This window comes from Lichenostomus cassidix, chromosome 4 (assembly GCF_008360975.1).
Source record: "Lichenostomus cassidix isolate B80296 chromosome 4, HeHo_3.0, whole genome shotgun sequence".
Taxonomy (NCBI): domain Eukaryota; kingdom Metazoa; phylum Chordata; class Aves; order Passeriformes; family Meliphagidae; genus Lichenostomus; species Lichenostomus cassidix.
This window is the reverse complement of record NC_139484.1, coordinates 58,491,142-58,511,803: the sequence shown is the minus strand read 5'-3', so window position 1 is coordinate 58,511,803 and position 20,662 is coordinate 58,491,142. Positions and strand designations below refer to the sequence as shown.

Here is a 20,662-nt window from a genome sequence, read left to right as displayed (position 1 = left end):
AGAGGTAGGCACAGACCCGGAGGGCTGGGGGGTCTTGGGGGGATCCTGCTTTGGGGATGCTGCTCCCAGGGCTGGGGGCTCTGCCCTGGCTGGCCCTGCTGGCTGTGCCCCTCTCCTGGGTTATGTCCAGCTGGGTCTGCCCTTCCCTTTCCCTTCCCCTCGCAGATGCTGGTGCTGGTGGGATTGGTGCTGTGCCTTGTGCCTGTGGAATCCCTGACTGCCTTCCCCCCGAAGTGTGAGTGCTGCCACCAGGGCACAGGGGAGGCTTTGGAGGAGGGAAGCCCCGGCTGGGAGGGCTACAGGGACTGCAGAGGACCCGGAGGGAGTGGGGGGCATCACAAACTCACATCCCTCTGATAGGAGTTGTGACAGCTCTGCTGGGAAATTAGAGGATGGGCATGAGGGTCATGGTGGGGTGGGTATGGGGTGAGGGAGTGTGGGGACAGATGTGGGGTGCAGGAGTAGGGTGAGGACCATGGGACAGGATGACCACAAGGCACCCAACCCCATGGTGGTTTGGGGGAAGATCTGCTCCCGCCACAGCCCATCTCTAAGCATAAGCTCTGCCTCTCACCTCCAGTCCAGGTGGGGAAGCTGAACCAGGACGTGGTGGTGCGATGTGACACCTCAGAGCAGCACATCTACTGGACACTGAATGGGGACCAGGAACCTATGGCCGAACTGGTGCCCGAGGGCCAGAAACTCACCATTCTCGGCTTGGATCTGCCTGCCACGGGCAACTACAGCTGCTGGGCTGGCACCGTCCTGCTGGACACCACCTATGTGGTGATCAGCGGCACTCGTACGGAGGGGCATGACTGGGGCAGCTGGGGGTGATGGTGCAGGGGATGGCTGAGGGCCAGGAGATGCCTGTGTCCAGCCTGTGAGGTTGCACCGGGCAGGGCTGTGGGGCAGGGGGTTCCTCACCAGTGCCGTGCAGGGAGGTGACACCACTTCCAGCCCCACACAGCGCCTGAGCAGTCATCTCTCTGCCCCTCAGGTGAGGAGGAGATCAACGTGTCCTGCCAGGCTGAGTCTTACAACGGCTCCTTCCACTGCTCCTGGCCCGGGCCCCCCTCTGCTGTCTTCAGAGCCCGCCTCACACGCAGGTGGGTGCCCTGGAACCCCCCAAGTCCACCCAAGCCCCATGGCCATCCAGCCCTAAAACCTGCTGATACCTCCCTCCCACAGCGATGGCTCCATGGGGCCGTGGGTGCCAGTGGCCAGTGACCATGGCCAGTTCAACGCCAGCCTGGCAGACTCCACGTTCTGCCCCTTCGGAGAGGAGCTGCGCCCACTCCGGCTGTACCTGGAGGGGCTCTCGGACACCTCCTACCTCAACCTCTCCAGGCACTTCTTCCTCCGTGACATTGGTGAGCTCAGGATGGGAGCAGCAGAGTGGGAGTGTCCAAGAGGCACCGGGGGTTCCAGGGGGGTCTCAGCCCCGGTTCTGAGGCCCCTCTGTCCACAGTGCGTCCTGACCCACCCCAGGAGCTGACCCTGAAGCAGCAGGGAGAACAGCTCCACCTGGCCTGGGCCCCCCCGACATCCTGGCCGCTCCCCAAGTCCTACTTTGCACTGCTCTACCATCTGCAGTTTGAGCTCCACAACGGCACCCAGGTAACAGGGGGGTCCCTGCCCAGGGGGACCCTGCACAGGCTACCCTGTGTCCCCACCCTGCCCCTGCTTTGCCCGTGAAAATGCTCATCCATGGCCCTGCCTCCTCATTCCACTGCTTCTCTCCTTGGGGTGATGAATTGTCACCCCTGGCTGTCACCTCTGCTTTCCCCCAGCGCTGCCTGAGTCAGGGGGTGCCGGTGCCTCCCTCCCTGAGGGTGTCCCTAAACCATGACCTGTCCCCCTTTGCAGGTTGAGCAGTTCGTGGAGGGAGCAGAGGAGACACCGGTGCAGGAGGGCGCACGGCGGGTGCGCATCAGCTGCCGGGACCCCTACACCTCCCCGGCCTGGAGCCCCTGGAGTGCCTGGATGGGCCTCGATACACCCTAATAACACTGGCTTCGATGGTGCTGACCCCACATACGGGCACCTCTTTTCCCCAGAGCCCCCATCCTTTTACAGCTTGTTCCCCCTATTAAAACACTGGGTTTGGCTTTGCTGCTGCAAACCCTGGTCAGTGTCTGTGTGAGGAGGGGGGTGCTGGGCTGAGGGGCTCCTGGCTGCCACAGGACTTGGCCTCCGGGACCACCTGCCACCACTGGGTGCTCAGTTTCCCCTCGGTGTCCCTGTGGGGTGGCCAGCTCGGGGATGAGGGGCTGCACCAGGCAGGAGGGACCCCACACCCCTCCATGAGCCCCTTTCCCACAGACACCCCTGTGCCCTCCCCCACCCCACCACAGACCCCTGGAGCACAGCCGGGGATGCTGCCCGCCCTCCCCAGACGGGCCGGCTCCGGGTGATGCCACGGGGCTTTATTGAGGTGCTTCCGCACGGGTCTGGGCCGGGACCCCCACCCCCGACAGGCTGGTGAGTGTGTGTCCCCACGGGCGCTGCCCTCCCGGGGGTCCCGGGGCAGGCGGGAGTGCAGAAGTCCGGGGAGCCCGTGTAACGGGGGGACAGAAGGACTGGCGCTCTGTGAGTCCAGAGAGGTCCAGAGGGTCCGAGGGAACCGTGGCCCGAGGCGCAGGAGTCGGGAGTCTGGGGTCCGGCAGAGGGACCGGGGTCCGGTGGTGGGGCTGAGGATCCGGTCCCGGGACCGGGGGTCCAGTGGTAACGGCAGGGCCGGGGTCCGGTGATGGGACCGGGCCTCCAGCTGTCTGGTCACGGTGGGGCCAGGCCGGCCAGGCGCAGCTCCTCGCTCTCCAGCATCTCCCTAGAAAAGAATGGCAGGGCTAAGCCCCTCGCCCCCCGCGCCCCCCGCACCCCCCTCGCGTACCGGTACGCGGCGATCTCCGCCTCCAGCGCCATCCGCAGCCGCAGCAGCGCCGGGTACTCCCGCAGGCACCGGGCCATCTCCGCCTCCGCCGCCCCGATCTCCCGCTCCAGCTCCGCCACCCGCTCCTGAGCCGCGCCGTCAGCAGCGCCGGGGCCGCGGGGCGACCCCCGGGATCCCCGGCGGGACCCCCGCACACAGTGACCCCAGGCACGACATCCTCCCCACAGGGACTCCCGCCGGGACCCACACACACACACACAGCCCCGGCCCCACCCCCGCCACTCACGGACCCCCACCCCTACCCCGAACCCCACCTACACCGCCTCCCGGGAGCCCTGGCCCGACCCCTGCCAGCACGGAGCCCTGGAACTCCGCACCGCCCTTCACCCCGCACGGATCCCCGAGCAGACCCCTACCCTGCCCGGACCCCTAAAACCCCGCCCCACATGGGATCCCCAACCCCGCACAGACACCTCCCTACAGGGACACCCCGCCCCCGCCCCACACAGACCCCACTCCCCTGTCCCACCTGAACTCCCCCACCCCATCCCATCCCTTCCCATCCCATCCCATCCCATCCCATCCCGCCCCCGCTCCCGCTGCCTCCCGGGGCCCCCCAGCTCCATCCGAACCCCTGACCCCCGCCCCTCCCCATCCCCATCCCCCCCTTCTCCCCATCCCTCCGGGCATCCAGCTCCAGCACCGCCCCCCCCTCCAAACATCCACCCTCCTCTTCACATCCCAGCCCCCTTCCCCGTTCCCTCCCAACCCCCAGGCGCCCTCCGGCTCCCCCCATCCCGCACCTGGTACTTGGCCAGCTCCCCGCTCCGCCGGTCCCGCAGCCCCTCCAGCTGCCGGTGCAACGCGCCCACCGCCCCCCTCAACGCCTCCACCTCGGCGGCTCGGGCTCGCAGCAGTCTCCGGTAACCGGCGGCCTCAGCACGGGCACGGAGCACCGCCTCGCCGCCGCCGCCGCCCCACCGGCACCGGGGCCGGCCCTCGGCCGCGCTCATCCCGGTGGTAATGCAGTTCCACCCCTCCGCGTCACCGAACCGCAGCCAATCCCGCCGGTACCGGGCGTCCGACTCCTCCCGGTAGCAGCGGAGAGGGGGAGCCGGCAGAAGCCTGTCCCCCTAAAGTGGGGTGAGGGGCTGCAGCATCGTGGATAGAGGCGGGGTGGGGGGCAAGGTCGAGTTCAGGGTCAAGGTCATTGCTGTTCCCCCACCCCATTCCCTCCATCACCATCAACAAAAGCTGGAGTTGGGCTGGATGGTCCTGGTGGGGGGAAGCCCCGCTTAGGGGGTCACTGGGGAGGGGGTGCAGAGATTTGCCAGAAGAAGGGGGATTCAGCTCCTCTGCTCCCCACGAGTGTCCTGTGGGTCGCACCATGGCTCGGTCTGTGGGAGGTGATGGGAGTCCTGGGGGGAGTCAGGGACTGGTGCAGACCGTCGGCATGGGGGGCACCCCGAGCCCGTGGTGGGGGGCTGTGGGGATATGTCCAGGCCCAGGGAGCTGACAGACAAGTGGGTGGGCGGCTGGGGGCCCAGGCCATCAGTCTGTCTTTCCATGGGGTGGGGCCAGGGTGGCCAAGTCCTTCGTCCAGCCCAGAGGGCACAGATGGAAGCCGGAGGTGGCAAACTCCGACCGGGATAAGGCAAGTGGTGCAGGTGGTGCAGACCCTGCTGTGAGGGTGGGGGGCTCCCAGCACCAGCAATGGGAGGTCTATGCCATGCCCTGCTCCAGGTGGGCTCGGGGCTGTGGGGCCCAAGGGGAGACAGCCTGACCATGGAGCTGCTGGTGGGGGAGCTGCAGAGCCCTGCCAGGTATGGGGGCTCATCCCTCAGCTCCCAGGGGTCCGGGGACTGCAGGTGTCCATGTGGTGTAGAGGCCCAGCCCTTGGCTCCCGCGGGTCTGGGCAGGGGGCTACAGACATCCGTGGGCTTCAGGGCCTCAGCCCTGGGCTCCTGGAGGTCAGGCAGGGGACTGCAGAGGTCCGTAGGACACGGGGATCCATCCCTGGGCTCCCGAGGGTCCAGGCAGGGGGCTCCCCACAGCGGTGCTCCAGGTGGGATTTGGTGAAGATTTGAGTCCAACTGCAAGGGCACAGCCTCCCTCCTTGGGTGGTCCTGGGGGACTGTCCACAGCAGGGAGGGGGCTGCCAGTGGGGGGGCTCCCGGGAAGCTGCAGCCCCTTCCCTGCCATGGTCCAAGCTCAGAGCCCACCGGGCTCCCACTGCCACCTCCTGGCACGTCAGCAGCACCCAGGGCCCTCACACCACAGAGGCCACCCCCGAGACCGACGTCACCTTGTTGTCCTCGGCCCAGGGCTGGAGGTTCTGCAGGGCGTAGAGCGAGGAGTTGTGCATGCAGAGCGGGTCCTGCGGCAGCGGCTGCGCCAGGCTCTTCTGGAAAGCCTCCTGCTGCAGGTGCAGCATCAGCCGGTTGGCCTGTTGCCGCTCTGCCTCACGCTCCTCCGCCGTCTGACGCCTGTGGACACCCACCGTTGGCATAGACCATGGCACAGACCGCAGCTGGCACTGCCGTGTGGCAGTGTGGCACTGCCCCGCAGCACTTGTCCCCTTAGTGTCACTGCATCCACTTAGTGGCACTGTGACACGTCCCACAACACCACCAGACTTCACCCAGCCAAGCACAGGGGGTGCCACGTTGCTGGGCATCCCATCCCATCCCATCCCATCCCATCCCATCCATCTCCAGTCCATCCCAGTCCCATCCTCACGCAGAACGTGGGGCTCAGCAGCAGCAGGGATGTGCGGGTTTGGGGCTGCTGCCACAGGGATGCAGGGGTTGGGCTGACAGAAGGATGAGGGGATTTAGGCTGCCGGAGGGATGTGAGCATCATGCTTGTGGCAGCTGCCCCAGGGCCGTCCCTGTTACCTCCACTTGGTGCGGCGGTTCTGAAACCAGGTCTTGACCTGGGCGTCCGTCATCTTGAGGGCCTTGGCCAGGGTGGCACGCTCGGCCGAGGCCAGGTACTTCTGGCGGTGGAAGCGCTTCTCCAGCTCGCAGATCTGCACCCGGGAGAAGGACGTCCGTGGCTTCTTGCGCTTGGGAGGTGTCCGGTTCTGGTACGGGTGCCCAATGCGCCGCGTCGCCGCAAAGGGTGACAGCGCAGCTGTGGGGAGGGAGAGAGGGGTGAGGGGGGGACTGGCGGGACCCCAGCAGAGCCGGGTGGAGCAGGAACCTGGGGGATGCTGGGGGGCTTGGGGCCATGGGGATGAGGAGGTCCAGGGGACATGTGGGGATAGGGAGCTCTGGGGAGCCATTGGGACAGGGAGCTCCAGAGGAGCTACCAGTCCTGACTGAGAGAGGAGGGGAGGGGGACACTCAGAGTTGTCCCCACCTGCTCCCCCAGCTCTGGGACTCGAGGGCAGCTCAAGACGTAGCATGAGGCAGGACCCTTCCCCTTCCCTACCCCTCGGCCAGGGCACAATCATTCCCCCAGGCCAACGGTCGGCACTGGAATGTCGGGGTGGATGGGCTGGCCCGGTCACAGGACTGATGCAGGACCATCAGGTTCCGGCTGCCCAAACCCACCCTCCCCACACACCGATCTCTCCCACAGCCCCCGAGAAGCCTCCATGGCACTGCAGGGGCTGCCCAGCCCTGCCAGGGAGGGGATGCAAACGCAGAAGCTGTTGGGAAGCAGACAGTGTCTCCTTCCATGTGCCAGCAGTGCCTGAACTAGCCAATGTCAGCTGCCCGACTGCCAGGGGCCAGGGAAGGGGCTGTCCCTGCCCAGCTGAGGTGTGAGCCAGCCCTGGTGAGGCCGACATGTCACATCCCAGCTCCAGAAGGTGCTGGAGTCACAGGGAGTGTCACGGCAGCAAAGCAGCATGGAGGAAAGCCAAGGCTTGGCAGGGTCAGCACCCAACACATGAAACCCTGCTGCTCTGGCAGCAGCCTTGGCCACGCCGTGACCCCATGGCACCAAATCCCCATGGCATCACAGCACCACAGCCACCACCAGGACCAACACCACATTGCACATGGCGGGAACCACAGGTGGCCATGAGGCCCCACTCTCCCATGGCACAGGGATATGGGGCACAGCCCACAGCACCCCAGGGACCCCCTGGTGCCCACAGACCCTCCCTCCCACCCGCGCCCAGGAGGCCGCCTGGCCGCCGGCGGGGGCGGACACGGTTGACGCAGGTGGAGCCGCGCAGTCGGGGGGACGGAGGCCCCCGCACCCCCTCCCCGCGCAGGGCGGCCCCTCGCCGGGACCAGATGCCTCCTGCCCGCAGCCCACCCCAAGGCCAGCGGTGCTGAGTGATGGCTGCGGCTCGGAGACCCCGTGCCGGGGAGGGGCCGCCCCGTCCACCCAACGCTGGCGCCAGGCAGGAGACGAGGACGTCACCCGCCACCCCTGCACGGGGACGGTGCTTCGTCACCACCGCGATGGCGGGGTGGGCCGGGAGGCGAACACGGCACTGCTGGCGCTCGGGTGGGACCCCCACAGTTCCCAGCCTCCCACCCAACATCGCCCCATCGCCCACACGGCCAGCACTCAGCCTCCAGCCCCTCACGGCCCCCGGCCTTGTCCCCGCATGCGGCCGCACGCTGTGGACGTGGCAGTGCCGCCATCTTGGGCGGGAGCAGAGCCGAGCCAGGCCGGGGGTCTCCATCACCCAAATGCAGCCCTGGTGCGCAGGACCCCAGCTTCAGCACCTCCTGCTCCTCGGGGGTGCAGCAACCAACACCCTCATCCCAGCACCGGTGCTCAGCCCCCACCACGGCGCTCAGCGCTGGCCTCACCGGCAGCACCATGACCCTCACCGCCTCCCCGACACTTGCATTGCCACAGGCCCGCCCTGGCCTCTCCCTCAGCACCGGCACTCAGTGTTCCACACCGATCCCTGCATGTTCAGATCTAGGATCCCATCCCCAGACACCCCCCACCACCGCCCGCATTGTGGGGGCACCCACAGATAGCCCCCACCACTGCCCGCATTCTCTGCGGCACACAAGGCCAAGGCATCTGCTCTGTGCGTGGACAGGCTTTGTCCTGCAACTTCACGGCGGGTCCCCCACCCCACATCGTGTCCCCGTGGAGCCCCCACATCACATCAAACACTCCACAGGGTCCCCACCCCACTCTCCTCTCACACCAAGGAGCCCCCACCCCGCACCCTGCAAAGCACCGACCCCACACCCTGGCTCCCCGCAGCCTTCGGCAGCTCCCGGTCACGGTGGGACAGGGTAGCCACCCGGCGCCTCCGAACCGGGGAAGGGACCAGACACGGAGCAGAGCCCGAGACCGGAGCCTGGTGGACCCTCGGGCTCCACCCGCAGCCGCCGGACCCTGCCCAGTGCCGCGGTGGAGCCTCCGGTGGCCACGTCTACCCCGAGCCGCTTCCGCGGGCCCCGACGGCGGCGGGCGAGGACCGGGGGCTAAGGGCACCTGTGGAGCGCACGGTCCCCGCCATCCCCGGCCGGTCCCCGCAACCGCCCCGACCCGCGCCGCGCCCGCCGCACCGCACCGCCCCGACGGAGCCCCCGGCAGCGGCCGGTGCCGCGCGAGTCCCCGGAGCCGTCAATAGCCGCCGGTAGCCGCCAGTAGCCGTCCCGCCCGCTCACCTGAGAGCCGGTCCTTGGCGATGCGGCGCGTGGTCTCCATCCAGGGGAAGGTGAGCCCCGGCAGCGCGGGCCCCGGCGGCGGCGCGGCGGGCGCGGCGGGCGGCGGAGCGGCCGCGGGCCGGTGCGCCGGGACACGGATGACTCCGGCGGGCGGAGCGGCGGGCGCGGGGGTCACGTTCACGCTCACGTTCATGCTCATGTTGAGGTTGTAGGAGCCGAGCGGACCGGCGGGGCCGTACCCGCTGCCGTAGAGCCCGTAGTCGGGCTCTGCCGCCGCCCGGTGCGGCCCCGTGGGCTCGGGGCCGCCCAGTATCTGGTCGATGCCGAAGCTGATGGGCTCGTGGGGCGCGGGGGGACCCGGGCCGCCGCCCTCCCGCTCCATCCCGGCCGCGCTCAGAGCCGGCGGGGCGCGGGCATGGCCGGGGGGCGGCGGGCGGCGGCGGCGGGGACGGGCGCGGAGCGCCCGGTGCGGGGCAGGACGCGGTGTAAGGTGCGGGTGCGGACCCCGAGCAAGGTGCGCGGCAGGTGCCGGGTGCGGGTGCGGGCCCGGGGCAGGGTGCGGGGCATGGCTCGCGGCCGCTGGCGGCCCCGGGGCGGGAGCGCGGGTGGGCTGCGGGCCCTGGCGGGACGCGCTTTTCTGCCCCGCTCCATCCGGACCGGCCGAACTCCCACCGCCTGCGCCCTGATTGGCGGCCGCGCCCCGTGATTGACAGCCGGGGCTCCGCCCCCGCCCCCCCCCGCCCCCGCCGCTCCGGGCCCCCGCCCCAGCTTCGGGACAAGCGAACGGGCCCGTCGGGTCCCGAGCGCCCGCGCCCCGCACGGTCCCCGGGCTCTCCCCGTTCCCCGACATGCTCTCTGCCCATTCGCTCCGTCGCGGCGTCCGCCGGACTCCCCCACTCTGTCCACCGGAGCCACTGCCATGCCGGGCAGCAGCGCAGTGCCTTTCCGCGTCTCCGCTCCGTCCGTAGCCCCGTCGGCGCTTCCAGCCGCCCCTCTCGGGGCGCACCCAGCGGACCCTGCCCCAGCGCCGTTATCCCGGGGCGCACGGACCGGCTCCTGGGGTGCTCAGGCTTCGCACCGAGCCCGGTTCCCGCCGATCCCGTCCATACAGTAGCGAATGGTTCTGGCGGCCCCGGAGCCACCCCGCCCTGTTGCTCCGACCCACCGTTCCCAGAACACGGACCCATCCCGGGACATGGATCCCGACCTCCTCGAGCCGCCGTTGACGGTTATGGGGGAACTCGGTTCCCAGGCAACCTCCTTTCCCGGGACACCGACTCCACCCCGACCTTCAGTTCGCTGGCCATGAATCCCGGTTCCCCGGGACCTGCCGTTCCCGGTAGCATGGACCCCATTTTGCACGGACCAGGCTGTTCGGGGTGAAGGAGTCCGAGACCCCTGGCCCCGCCATTCCCGGAGACAGACCCCGGCCACCGGCCCGCCGTTCCCTATGATGGACCCCGGTTCCCTGACCCGCCTTTCTCGGTCGCAGAGCCCAGCCCGGGCCCGTCAGCGGGCGGTAACGGCAGCGGAGAATGGCACGGGCTGGGCCGAGTCTTCCGACGACTATCGCGACAGCCGCACGTCGGCCCCGCGGGTGGGTCCCCGGCGGTTCCCGGGCGGGTCACGGCCCCGGGACAGGGGCTGGCGGGGCGGGGGCGGCCTCCCGGGCACCCTGGCGCCGCCGGTCTGGGGCAAATGACATTACCGGGGCCTGCGCCTGTAAATCACGGCGGCACCGGGGCTGCAGCTGCCGCCCCGGGAGGGCGGCACGCCCCGGGGCACCGGGGGAACCGCACACCCCGGGCACCTCACATCCTAGGGGCACCGCAGGCACCGGGGGGCACTGGGTGGTCCCAGGCTCACCACAGTGTGGGGTGCCCGTCCCTGCAGCCGCAGCTCTGCTGCGGTGAGGGGCCACGGGCACCGGGACTGCACGGGCACACGTTTGTGCCATCCTCGTGGCGCGCCGAGTGTCCATGCCCTCGTCACACCACGGCACCGGGCACGGCCGAGCTAGGGGCTCTCCACACTAGGGGCACCGACGGAGCCCCGGGTGCCCAGAAGGGGAGGAGGACACAACACCGGGACCCTGCCCTGGCGGGGCCGTGGCTTGCTGGCGTTTCCTGCTCGCAGCCCGGCAGGTGCCGGGACAAATCTCAGTGTTCTCACTGCGGCTTTTCCACCTGGAAAGAGCCACCGGCTCTAAGCCTGCTCCGGCAAAGGGACCAGCTGTGACCCCATGGGGTGCAGCCATGGTGGTGGCAGTGACAGTGACAGCGGTGACAGTGGCGGCAGTGGCGGTGGCAGTGGCAGCGGGAGGAAATGGCCGGTGCCGGAGGAGGAGGCGGCAGCAGGTTAATTGAACCCGGAGCAGGAGGCAGATGTTGCCGTGCCCAGGGGCTGGAATCTGCCGGCTGGGAGATGGATTGGGGGGCTGTGACGGAGCCGGGGGCAATGCGGGCTCACCCGGCGCCTGTTTGCGCCAGGGCCCGCCCCATGCCCACGGGGGTCTGCGGGCGGCACCCCCGCCAGAGCAGCCCCCCTGCCCGGCACCTCCAGCACCACGGCCAGGGCTGCCCTGGGAGGGCGTACGGAAGAACTGAGGGTGCTCGAAGAGTCTTGAGTCCCTTCCCACTCTGGCTGTCGGTGCAGGCGTTCCCCTCCCAGGGACCCCGCTGGCCAAGGGCCCCTCACTGTCACCCACCTTGCGCCGCTGGCCCTGTCTTCCCAGTGACCCTTGGGCTGCAGGGAAGGAGGCAGTGTGCCTGTGTCGGCTCCAGGGTCCCCAGAGGCACCGTGGGGGTTCAGGCAGGGACCCTGCAGTGTGCCAGTACAAACCCTTCGTCATTCCTCGGCCACAGCAGGGACCCCGTGTCCCCAGTGTGTGCCCCCTCCCACTTCAAGGGGCTGGCCTGGCCGTCCTCATGCGTGGCAGTGACAGCTGGAGGGGACGTGGCAGAAAAAGGGGCATTTGCCCAGTTTCAGTAGGGAATCAGCCCACAGCTACTGTGCCACCAGGCCCTGCCACCTCCAGAGCTGCACCAGCATCTTCCCGCCCCGCGCCCTCCACGCCCCCTGTGCCCCTCGGCACAGCCGTGCTGGGAGCAGGGGGGTCACACATGGGTTCTGGCCCCTGCCCGCCCCACCACGGGAGTGCTACCCGAAGCTGCCGGGGCTCCTTGCCCCGTCCCCCACCGTGGCCCTGGGGCTGCCGGTGCAGCTGCGCGGCTTCGTGGTGCCACGTCCCCGCTGCCGGCCGTGCCGGTGCCCCCGTCCCCCATGGGAACGCCGCGGGCTCGGGAGCTGCTGCCGGAGCGGCGGTCGTTGGGACGAGTCCCTGCCTGCCCCCGGTGCCGCCGGAGGCCGCCCCGGTGCCCCGGCCATCACGGCGATGGCGCGGCGGGGACCTGGCAGGGCCCCACGTTCCCACCGGCCAGAGGCTGCCGCGCGCCCGCTCCCGCCCGCTCCCCCCCGTAATCTCATTACCGCTGGACGTCCCCTTCTTCCTCCCGCTTCCCCCCAAACCCGCTGGCAAACTGGAGGGACAGTCAGCTCCTCTCTGGCTGCTGGGTTAATTCTGGGCTAATTAGATGAACCAGCCCAGATTGGATTACTTTAGCCTGCATTTGGTCCTCCAGTCCTTGGCTTGCGGCTCCCGGGGGAGCTGCTGGCGCCTCCTGCCTCAATCAGACACTTCTTAACCGCATGAAACACTCCCGGTGCCCCCCGCCGCCCGCCCGCCGCGGGCGCCGGCACCCGGACGGGGTGCGCGGGGTGAGGCGGCAGCAGCCGGTGGGCGCGGTGCCCACCCCGACCCGGCTGACACGCTGGGAGTGCTGGGATGAGGATGGATGAGGCAGCGATGGGGATGGGATGGAGCCGGGATGGGGCCAGGATGGGACCGGGATGGGGTTGCGATGAGGTCACTGCAGCCGCGGATGGCCCCCGCAGGCTCCCGAGCACCCGACGGGCCGAGTCGCCTGCTCGGACGTCACGGTGGCCCTCGGCGTCTGCGCGGTGTCCTCGGGGAGGAGCCGGTGCCACATGGATGCGGGGGCGGCTGCATGGTGACGCCAACCCCCGACTGCTGGGCACAGCAACCCCCGGACACCTCCAAGCTGCAGACCCCTGGAGCGGGGGACAGTGGGTGCTGGGAGGCCGGATTGGGGATGTAGCATGGGCCACCCCCTCAAACCCTTCCCCCGGCCCCAGAGTCGTGGTCGGGGAGCAGGGTCAGAGGGAGGCTGCAGCGGTGATGTGGTTGCACCTCCCTGGCGGGGGAAGGGGTGTCCCGGGGAGCCCTGCGGGTGGGGGACACCAGCCACGGCCAGCTGCGATGCCAGCAGGGCTGGAGCTGAGCCCCAAGGCAGGGGGACGGAGCAGGGGACAGGCGGGGGTGCTGTGACAGTGGGTGGCACACACAGCCTCCACCCCTTGGGCTGCAGGACGGGCAGCTCCAGCCCCACTGCTCAGTGGGACCCGTGCCCAGGAGCCATGGCATGCACGGCTGGGCACAATGGGACACTTCCATGCCGGGTGCTCCTCGGGGTGCCCGTGTACCCCATCCCCACCTCTCCAGGGTCCGACACCAGTCGGGGGCTGCCGGGAGCGTCTGCCCGGCCTGGGGGCTGCAGGTGACGGTGCTGCCCATCCTGGTGGGCTGGTGCCCGTCGTGGGGCCACAGCGTGCCGGTGGCTGGTGGCCGCTGACAGCCACTTCGCTCAGGGCCTAGTTATCGAAGGTTAATTGGATTCTGCAGATGCACTCGGTGCATTTAGACGGGAGTTCACTCCATGAGCTCCCAGCCCCCAGCTGCCCTATGGGGAACCCTGCCCACTTCACAGGAACTAATGGGGGACCCCTGCCCACCCTCTGAGGACCCCTATTCCCCCCGGGAGACCCCTGCCTGATCTGACAAAGACCCCTGTCTGCTCTGAGGGTCCCCTGCCTTACCTGGGAGATCTGTGTTTGCCTGACAGGGACTCCTGCCCACCTTGCCAGGGACACCTGACTACTATGGTGGACCCATGCCCACGACTCCATAGCCCCTTCCCCACCTTGTCCACCTTGGCACCTGCTGGCAGCCACCCCTTCCACAGTTAGACGGCCCCCAGAGCCCCCACGGAGCCTTGAACCGGCATGTTCCCAGGACATGAACCCAGGACAGCAGCTCTGGCCCTGGGGACGCCAGGACAGGATCTCGGCTCCTGCCGTGGGATTGACCGGGGGGGCCTAAGGCTGCTGTCCTGCACCACTGCGGTCATGAGTGTGTCCGGCCTCAGCCCCAGCTCCAGCCCTGCTCCCACTGCGGTCATGAGTGTGTCCAACCTCAGCCCAGCCTCGCTTAGCCCCAACGAGGGGTCCGGCCGGGAAAGCTCCCGGCAGCGCTTCCCAGAAGGAGCCGCCCCGGCCCTGCCGCGGAAATGGAGCTGAATATCTGAGCAGGGCTGAGCTAAAAGCCTCGGCCCCGCAGCCCCGCGCAGCCCCGGCGGCTCCCGCCATCAATTATTAACGGGAAGATGGATCCGCGGCCTCGCGCGTGCCCGGCTGGGGGTGGGGGCGGCTCCGGGAGCACCGGCTTCCGGGACCCCAGCCGCGGGACGGGCTGTCTGCCCTCCGTCCCCGTGCCGGGGCCACCCACGGAACCCACTCCTCGCCCGGCCGGGGCTCGCGGTGCCGTTGCTCCTCACGGCGGCGGCAGAAAGCGAGGCTGCCCCGCCGCGGGGCCGCGCTGGCCCCGCTGTGACCCCCGCAGCCCCCCGCCCCTTCCCGGATGGCTCCTGGCAGGTACAGATGGGACCGGACCCTCCCCAGCTGGGGGTCACCGGCCCCGCCGCGCTCTCGCCTCCCCGGAGGGGCGGGCAGAGGGTGGGCGGGCGGCGGGGCGGGGGCTGGTCCGGAGTCTCTGCCCGCAGGCGTCCGGGCACCGGGAGGGGCTCTTGCTGCCCACAGTGGGGTCCCGGGACCCGGCCACACACCGTGCGCGGCCCGGGACGGGCGGCTGGCACCGAGGCTCGGCCGGTGTCGCACGAAGCCAGGCTTAGATGCTCCGGTCAGGAAGGGGGGACTGCGTGACTGCACTGGGCACACTGGGCACATTGGGAGAGCTGGTGGAACTGAGGTGATGGGTGGAGTTAGTGCTCTGATCCCTATCCGGGACCGGGACCAGAACCTGGACCTGGATCAGGACTGGAACTGGGGCCGGGATGAATCCAGGAGCCCCAAAACCCGCACTGTCCCTGGCCGCGGCAGCCCGCGCGGAGCCGGTGCCGAAGCAGGGCTGGCAGCGCGGCAGCGTGCCAGGAGCTCCATGCTGGCGTGGCGGGTGCCAGCCCCTGCTCGGGGGTCCCGCCGTGATCCTCTGCCAGCTCCCACTCCAAAGCAGGCACCAGCCTTCCCCGCCGTCCGGTCTGGGGCGCGGGGGGTGCACAGTCCGTGAGGAGCCGTGCGGGGCGGTGAAGGGCCGTGGGGAACTCGGCTCGGCTCCGCATTAGCGCGGCCGCGGCTTCCCCTGAGCCAACCGCTCATTAGCGCGGCTCCTGCCGCGCCGGGTGGGGCCGTGGGCTGCTCCGCTGGCACCCCAAACTGTCTGTCAGCACCCCAACACTCGGCACCCTGACGTACCAGCACCCAGGGACCCCAATCCTGCCACCACCCCAGCAGCCGGCACCCTAAATATCAGCACCAACAGCACCCCGACACCCCGGTACCCCAGCAACACCCCAGCAGCCCAACCCTGCCTGAACCCCGGCACCCCGAACTGCGAGCACCCTGGCACCCGAAAGTGCGCCGCACCCCGAATTGCCAGTGCCATCGCCGACCCTGCCAGCATCCCGGCAGCCGAACATCCAGCACCCCGGTACTGCGGCTCCTCCTGCACCTTGGCACCCCAACACTGCCGGCACCCCGGTACCCCGAACTGCCTGTGGCAACACCCCGACCCTGCCAGCACCCCTCTACCTCAACCCCGCCTGTGCCACTGCATTCCCCAACCCAGCCCGGCAGTCGCCGCCGCAGTTCACCCTGTACCGCAGTCGGGACACCCCCATGTCCCCTCCCGAATCCTCTCAGACCCCCTGAGACTTCTGAGCTCCCCCCAGACCTCCTGCACCCGACGGTCCCCCTAACCCACCAATACTCTCTGAGATATCAGAGATATGATCCCCCGCGCCCCTCCCAGACTCCCCGTTCCCCTCGTCCCCCCTCGCAGCCCCCAGACCCCCTAACCCTGCCGTTCCCCCGGCTGCCCCCCGCGCCCCCCGCACTCCCCCCGTCCCTCGCCCCTCCCGTTCGCCCGCGCTGCTCTGCTGCCCTCTGGCGGCGTTCCGCAGCACCACGCGCACGCAGCGCCCTCTCTGATTGGCCGAGGCTGCTGTCCGTCAAGAGCGCGCCCTCTCGCTATTGGCCAGTGCTGACAACACCCTCCCCTGAACTCGGCGGGTCCGGTGGCGGCAGCTCCCGGCGGGTCCCCCGGTCACGGACGGGGTCGGGGGATCCCGAGATCCCGGGCCTCTCCCCGTGGGTCGCGGTGAAGGGTCAGCACAGGGCTGAGCTTGCGCTGCCCGCCGCCACTCGCGACTCGCGGGGCACACTAGGAGTTGTAGTCCCGCGCTGGCCGCGGCCCCGCCCCGAACCCGGAAGTGCGCGAGGCCACAGGCGGAGGCGGCTCTAAGATGGCGTCGCCTCCTCAGGGGGGCCCGATGGCCATCGCCATGCGGCTGCGGAACCAGCTCCAGGCCGTCTACAAGATGGACCCGCTGCGCAACGAGGCGAGCGGCCGCACCGGGAGGGCGGGAGGCATGGGGAGGAGGCGGCGGTGGCGACACCGGGGGCCAGCGCGGGCGGGCGCGGGAGGTGGCGCGGCGGCACCGCTGGGGGGCGCTGTGAGACCGAGGGGCGGTGCGGGTGGGCGGGGCCAGCGAAGGGGGCGTGGTCAGGGGCGGGACAGGTATTGGGCTGGGGGTGTCCCGGACCCCCAAAATCCTATTTTCTGACATAATAAGGCAAAACATCCCCCACCAAATCCCGTTTTCTAGCGTAATAAGGGGATACGGGCTGATCAGTCACGGAAAATGCTGTTTTCTGGCATGTTAAGGCAAGACAGAGAGTGCAGGACCCTAAAATCCCTTATTCTGGCATAATAAAAGAAAACACGAGGCATGGCCCCCAAAAAATACTGTTTGCTGATATATTAAAGCAAGACGGGGAGGCCAGCCTCTCAAAATCCCATTTTCTGGTGTAATAATAGAAGACAGGGGGGCCATCCCTACAAAATCCCGGTTTTTGGCATATCATAACAAGAGAGGGGGGCCAGCCCCTCAGAATCCCGTTTTCTGGCATATTAAAGCAAAACAAGAGGTGCAACCCCGCAAAATCCCATTTTCTGACATGTTAAGGGAATAGCAGGAGAAGCTCCATGGGCTAGGGGCTTCCAGGTGAAAGATGAGGGTGGTCACGGGATGCTCTGGGTGACAGTAAGGTGTCGCTGCAGGAGGAGGTGAAGGTGAAGATGAAGGAGCTGAACGAGCACATTGTGTGTTTCCTGTGCGCTGGGTACTTCATCGACGCCACCACCATCACCGAGTGCCTGCACACTTGTGAGTGTCCTCACCTGGATGGGGGGTTTGGGGGGGCTGTGAGTCCCGTGGGGATGCAATCCCAGCCCCCCGACACCTGTCCCTGTCCCCAGTCTGCAAGAGCTGCATCGTGAAGTACCTGCAGACCAGCAAGTACTGCCCCATGTGCAACACCAAGATCCACGAGACGCAGCCGCTGCTCAACCTCAAGCTGGACCGGGTCATGCAGGACATCGTCTACAAGCTGGTGCCCGGCCTGCAGCACAGTACGGGGGGCTTGGGGTCATCCCTGGGGGAAGTGGACCTGTCTCCATGGGGACGGGGACGGGGATGGGGACAGGGAGAGGGACGGGGAGCTGGATGGAGGCAGGGAGAGGGACGGGGATATGGACAGGGAGAGAGAGAGGGGATGGGGACAGGCACAAGGTCTGTGGCAGGGGCTTGCTGCAGTGGGAGCAGGACAGGGCCAAGGACAGCCAGGGACCCCCATCAGGGGCAGATGGGCCCGGGTGTGTCGCTGAGCCACCTCTCCCTTGCAGGTGAGGAGAAGCGGATCCGGGAGTTCTACCAGTCCCGTGGCCTCGACCGGGTGACGCAGCCCAGTGGTGACGGTGGGACAGGGGGTGTGGGGGGCGGCCAGGGGTGCTGGGGGGTGCCAGGGACGCAGGGGGCTGACGGTGCCACCTGTGTCCCCAGACACGGTTGGGGGTGACCCCATGGGGCTCCCCTACAGCACCTTCGACCACTCGCGTGCCCACTACTTCCGCTACGACGAGCACGTCTCACTCTGCCTGGAAAAGCTGAGGTGAGTCCAGGGGGTCTGCAGCCTCTCAGTGGGGTGGGGAGGGGACACAGGGGACACTGGGCATGGCTGACACCCCTGAGACCCTGGACACATGTCTTTTTCTCTTCCCCCACAGCTCCAGCAAGGACAAGAGCAAGGCTGTGCTGCAGGTGAGTGAGGGTCCCTGCCGTCCCCACCCCTGATCCCCACCTCTCACCCTGGCCCTGGCAGGGGTGTGTGGGGTCCCAGGGGGACGTGGGGTCCCCAAAGGCCCCCACAGCCCCCCCAACCCTCTCTGTCCCTCGCAGCAAAAGTACGTGAGGTGCTCGGTGCGGGCGCAGATCCAACACCTGCGGAGGGTCCTGTGTCACCGGCTGGGGCTGTCCCTGCAGCACGTGAGTGGGGGTTCAGGGGGTTCCCAGCCCCCAGGGGTATCCTGGCCTCCCTGACACAGCCTCCCCGTGCAGGTGCAGATCCTGTTTGACAATGAGCCCCTCCCTGACCACATGACAATGAAGCAGCTCTGGCTCTCGCGCTGGTTCGGCAAGGTGGGCCTCAGAGGGGATAGAAGCCTCTGATTTTGGGGTTCATCGGGTTGGAGGGGTGGTGTGGGGACCCTCCAGGGGTGGTTTGGGGCAGTGTGGGGTTGGAGGATTGAGGATGTTTAATGTCAGTGGCCGCAGTGGTGCTCTGGGGGAATCCCAAGCTCCTACATGGCTCAGGCAATGGGGATCCCCAAAGGGGTTGACCAAGTTCACGGTGCTGCTCTGGGGCATCTCCAGGCTGGGGCTGGGGGTTCCTGTCCCAGGGGACTTCTGGGCTGGGGTTTGGGGTCTCTGCCCCAAGGGTGTCTTGGGCTGGGAGCTGGGGTCATGGACTGGGACTGGGGAGTCCCTGGGCTGAGGTTTGGGATCCCAGGCCTTGGGGGGAGTCCTCGGCTGGGGTTTAGGGTCAGGGGCTGGTATGTCAGGTCCTTTTGTGGGTGACTGAGCCTGGACTGGGATTTGGGGTCCCTGGGCTGGAGTTTGGGGTCACTGTCCCAGGAGGGGTCCTGGGCTGGCATCCCCCAGCCCTGACCCCCCCCTGTGCCCCACAGCCTGCGCCCCTCCTGCTACACTACAGCATCAAGGACAAGAGGAGGTAGGGGTGGGGGGTGGGCACTGCCCCCCCAGTGCAGCCCTGCTCCCGCCCCCCTGCCCTATAACTTATACCCCCTTTCGAGTTTATTTTTGGAATAAAACTGTGGAAAAACTTCTTTGAGTCCCTACTTCATCTAGGGAAGCTGGGCTGGGAGCTGCAACAGGGATTTCCATGGGGTCTCCTCAGCACCAGAACCACCAGGAGTGGGGAAGCTGCAAGGCAGCAGTCAGTGACCCCCGGATGGGCTGTGGCCATGGAGGGGCTGAGCTGTGGGGTGGAGTTTAGGGGTGCTGGAGGGTCGGGGGGTGGGCTGGGGGCTGCAGGAGGTGCGCTGTGGGCAGTGGGGCTGTGCAGCTTTCTCCATCCCCATTCCCCCGCGGTGCCGGCGGTGTCTCACAGCCCCTCACCCCCTGAGCCGTGCGGGCACTCCTCTCACATCGATCCCGTCACGATCCCCTCACGGCTGCCTGGCGCGTGTCCGGCCCCTCCGGGCCCCCCGCCGGCCCCCGCCCCACATAATGAGCCGTAATAAAGTCATCGGCGCTTTGATTGCTGGGCGGGGGGGGATCTCGCAGCCCCCCCGCCCCGCGCGGCCCTAATTAGCCCGGGACAATATTCCGCCATCTGGATCTGCGCGCTGCGGCCGCGGGCACAGCTGCGAGCGCGGGGTCCCGGGGGCGGGGGTGTCCCCGGGGTGGGGCTGGGACCCACGGCTGCGGCCCCCGGTGCTGCGGGGAGGAACAGGTGCCGGATCGCAGTGATCCCGGTGATCCCGGGAACGCGGCTGGAGGGGCCCTGGCTGCGGCACAAGGCTCAAAGCCCCCCGGGCCTGATCCCGCTCCGTACCCTCGGCACGGTGGTGCCGGTGCCGGGCTGTGCCGGGCGGCTGTCGGGGATCCTCGCCCCCCGAACCGGGTGGCCCATCCTGGAGTGGACATAGTCCGAGACCCACCGACCTCGGGTGGATGTGGCATCGAGTGCCCCGTGCCCACGCCGGGGGGGACGCGCCGTGGCCCATCCTTCACCCCCGGCCCCGCACTGCGGTCTGCGCTTGGTCCCCCGCGCCGGGACCCCCGCGCCGCCGCCGCCGCTGCCGGGGGATCCGGTTACGGCCCGGCCCGGCCCAGCTGTCGGCCATCGCTCACCGGGCGGGGGGCGGCCGGGCTCGCCTGCCCAAAGCCCCCACCAGGACGAAGGGAAACGCGGGGGCGGCAAGGCCATCCGGGCATGGGGATAACAGGGAGGGGGGTCCCAACTGGGGCTGGAAGGGTGGGGTGCAGAATTAGGGTCCCAACCGGAGAGGGAGGGGCGGGGGTGTGGAAGGGGTGTCCCCAATGGGACCGGAGGGCTGGGGGAGCAGGATGGGGGTCTCAGTAGGGCTGGAAGGCTTAGGGTGCGAGGTGGGGGTCCCGAGCAGGGCCAGAAGGTTTGGGGCACGGATGAGTGTCCCGAACAGGGCTGGAGGAGGGGAGAGCAGGATCAGCGTTCTAAACGGGGCCATAGGGATTGGGATGCAAGATTGGAGCTCCGACCGAGGCTGGAAGGGTGGGAGTGCAAGACGGGGGTCCCAGCTGGGGTCAGAAGGATGGCGGTGAGGGATGGGGATCCTAAATAGGGATGCAGGGCCGGGGGTGTGGGACAGGGATCCCAACTGGCACCGGAGGGC

The 20,662-nt window shown here is 68.6% G+C and overlaps 4 protein-coding genes across 5 annotated transcripts; 2 read left to right on the top strand and 2 right to left on the bottom strand.

Moving 5' to 3' along the window:
• Positions 1-165: 165 nt before the first annotated feature.
• On the top strand, positions 166-2,125 carry LOC146438603 (interleukin-12 subunit beta-like). The gene is made up of 6 exons (XM_085059433.1): positions 166-235; positions 581-802; positions 1,001-1,109; positions 1,192-1,373; positions 1,472-1,620; positions 1,870-2,125. Exons 1-6 carry the CDS (start codon positions 166-168, stop codon positions 2,005-2,007), a joined length of 870 nt encoding a protein of 289 aa, XP_084915559.1. The 3' UTR covers positions 2,008-2,125.
• Positions 2,117-4,053, bottom strand: LOC146438602 (alpha-internexin-like). Of its 2 annotated transcripts, XM_085059432.1 has the most exons (3): positions 3,697-4,053; positions 2,894-3,018; positions 2,634-2,830 (listed from the first exon to the last, which is right to left on the bottom strand). In XM_085059432.1, the coding sequence occupies exons 1-3, from the start codon at positions 3,904-3,906 to the stop codon at positions 2,779-2,781; spliced, it is 387 nt and encodes a 128-aa protein (XP_084915558.1). In that variant the 5' UTR covers positions 3,907-4,053; the 3' UTR covers positions 2,634-2,778. The 2 variants fall into 2 exon arrangements, with proteins under 2 accessions (XP_084915557.1, XP_084915558.1); XM_085059431.1 differs by lacking the exon at positions 2,894-3,018 and having other exon boundaries at positions 2,117-2,830.
• A 202-nt stretch (positions 4,054-4,255) lies between these two features.
• Positions 4,256-11,937, bottom strand: TLX2 (T cell leukemia homeobox 2). Its single transcript, XM_085059430.1, has 3 exons — positions 8,494-11,937; positions 5,791-6,028; positions 4,256-5,379 (listed from the first exon to the last, which is right to left on the bottom strand). The coding sequence occupies exons 1-3, from the start codon at positions 9,341-9,343 to the stop codon at positions 5,163-5,165; spliced, it is 1,305 nt and encodes a 434-aa protein (XP_084915556.1). The 5' UTR covers positions 9,344-11,937; the 3' UTR covers positions 4,256-5,162.
• Positions 11,938-15,910: 3,973 nt separating this feature from the next.
• Positions 15,911-19,111, top strand: PCGF1 (polycomb group ring finger 1). Its single transcript, XM_085059429.1, has 9 exons — positions 15,911-16,265; positions 16,988-17,093; positions 17,186-17,338; positions 17,612-17,683; positions 17,769-17,877; positions 17,993-18,026; positions 18,165-18,251; positions 18,324-18,404; positions 18,953-19,111. The coding sequence occupies exons 1-9, from the start codon at positions 16,170-16,172 to the stop codon at positions 18,998-19,000; spliced, it is 786 nt and encodes a 261-aa protein (XP_084915555.1). The 5' UTR covers positions 15,911-16,169; the 3' UTR covers positions 19,001-19,111.
• Positions 19,112-20,662: the final 1,551 nt, after the last annotated feature.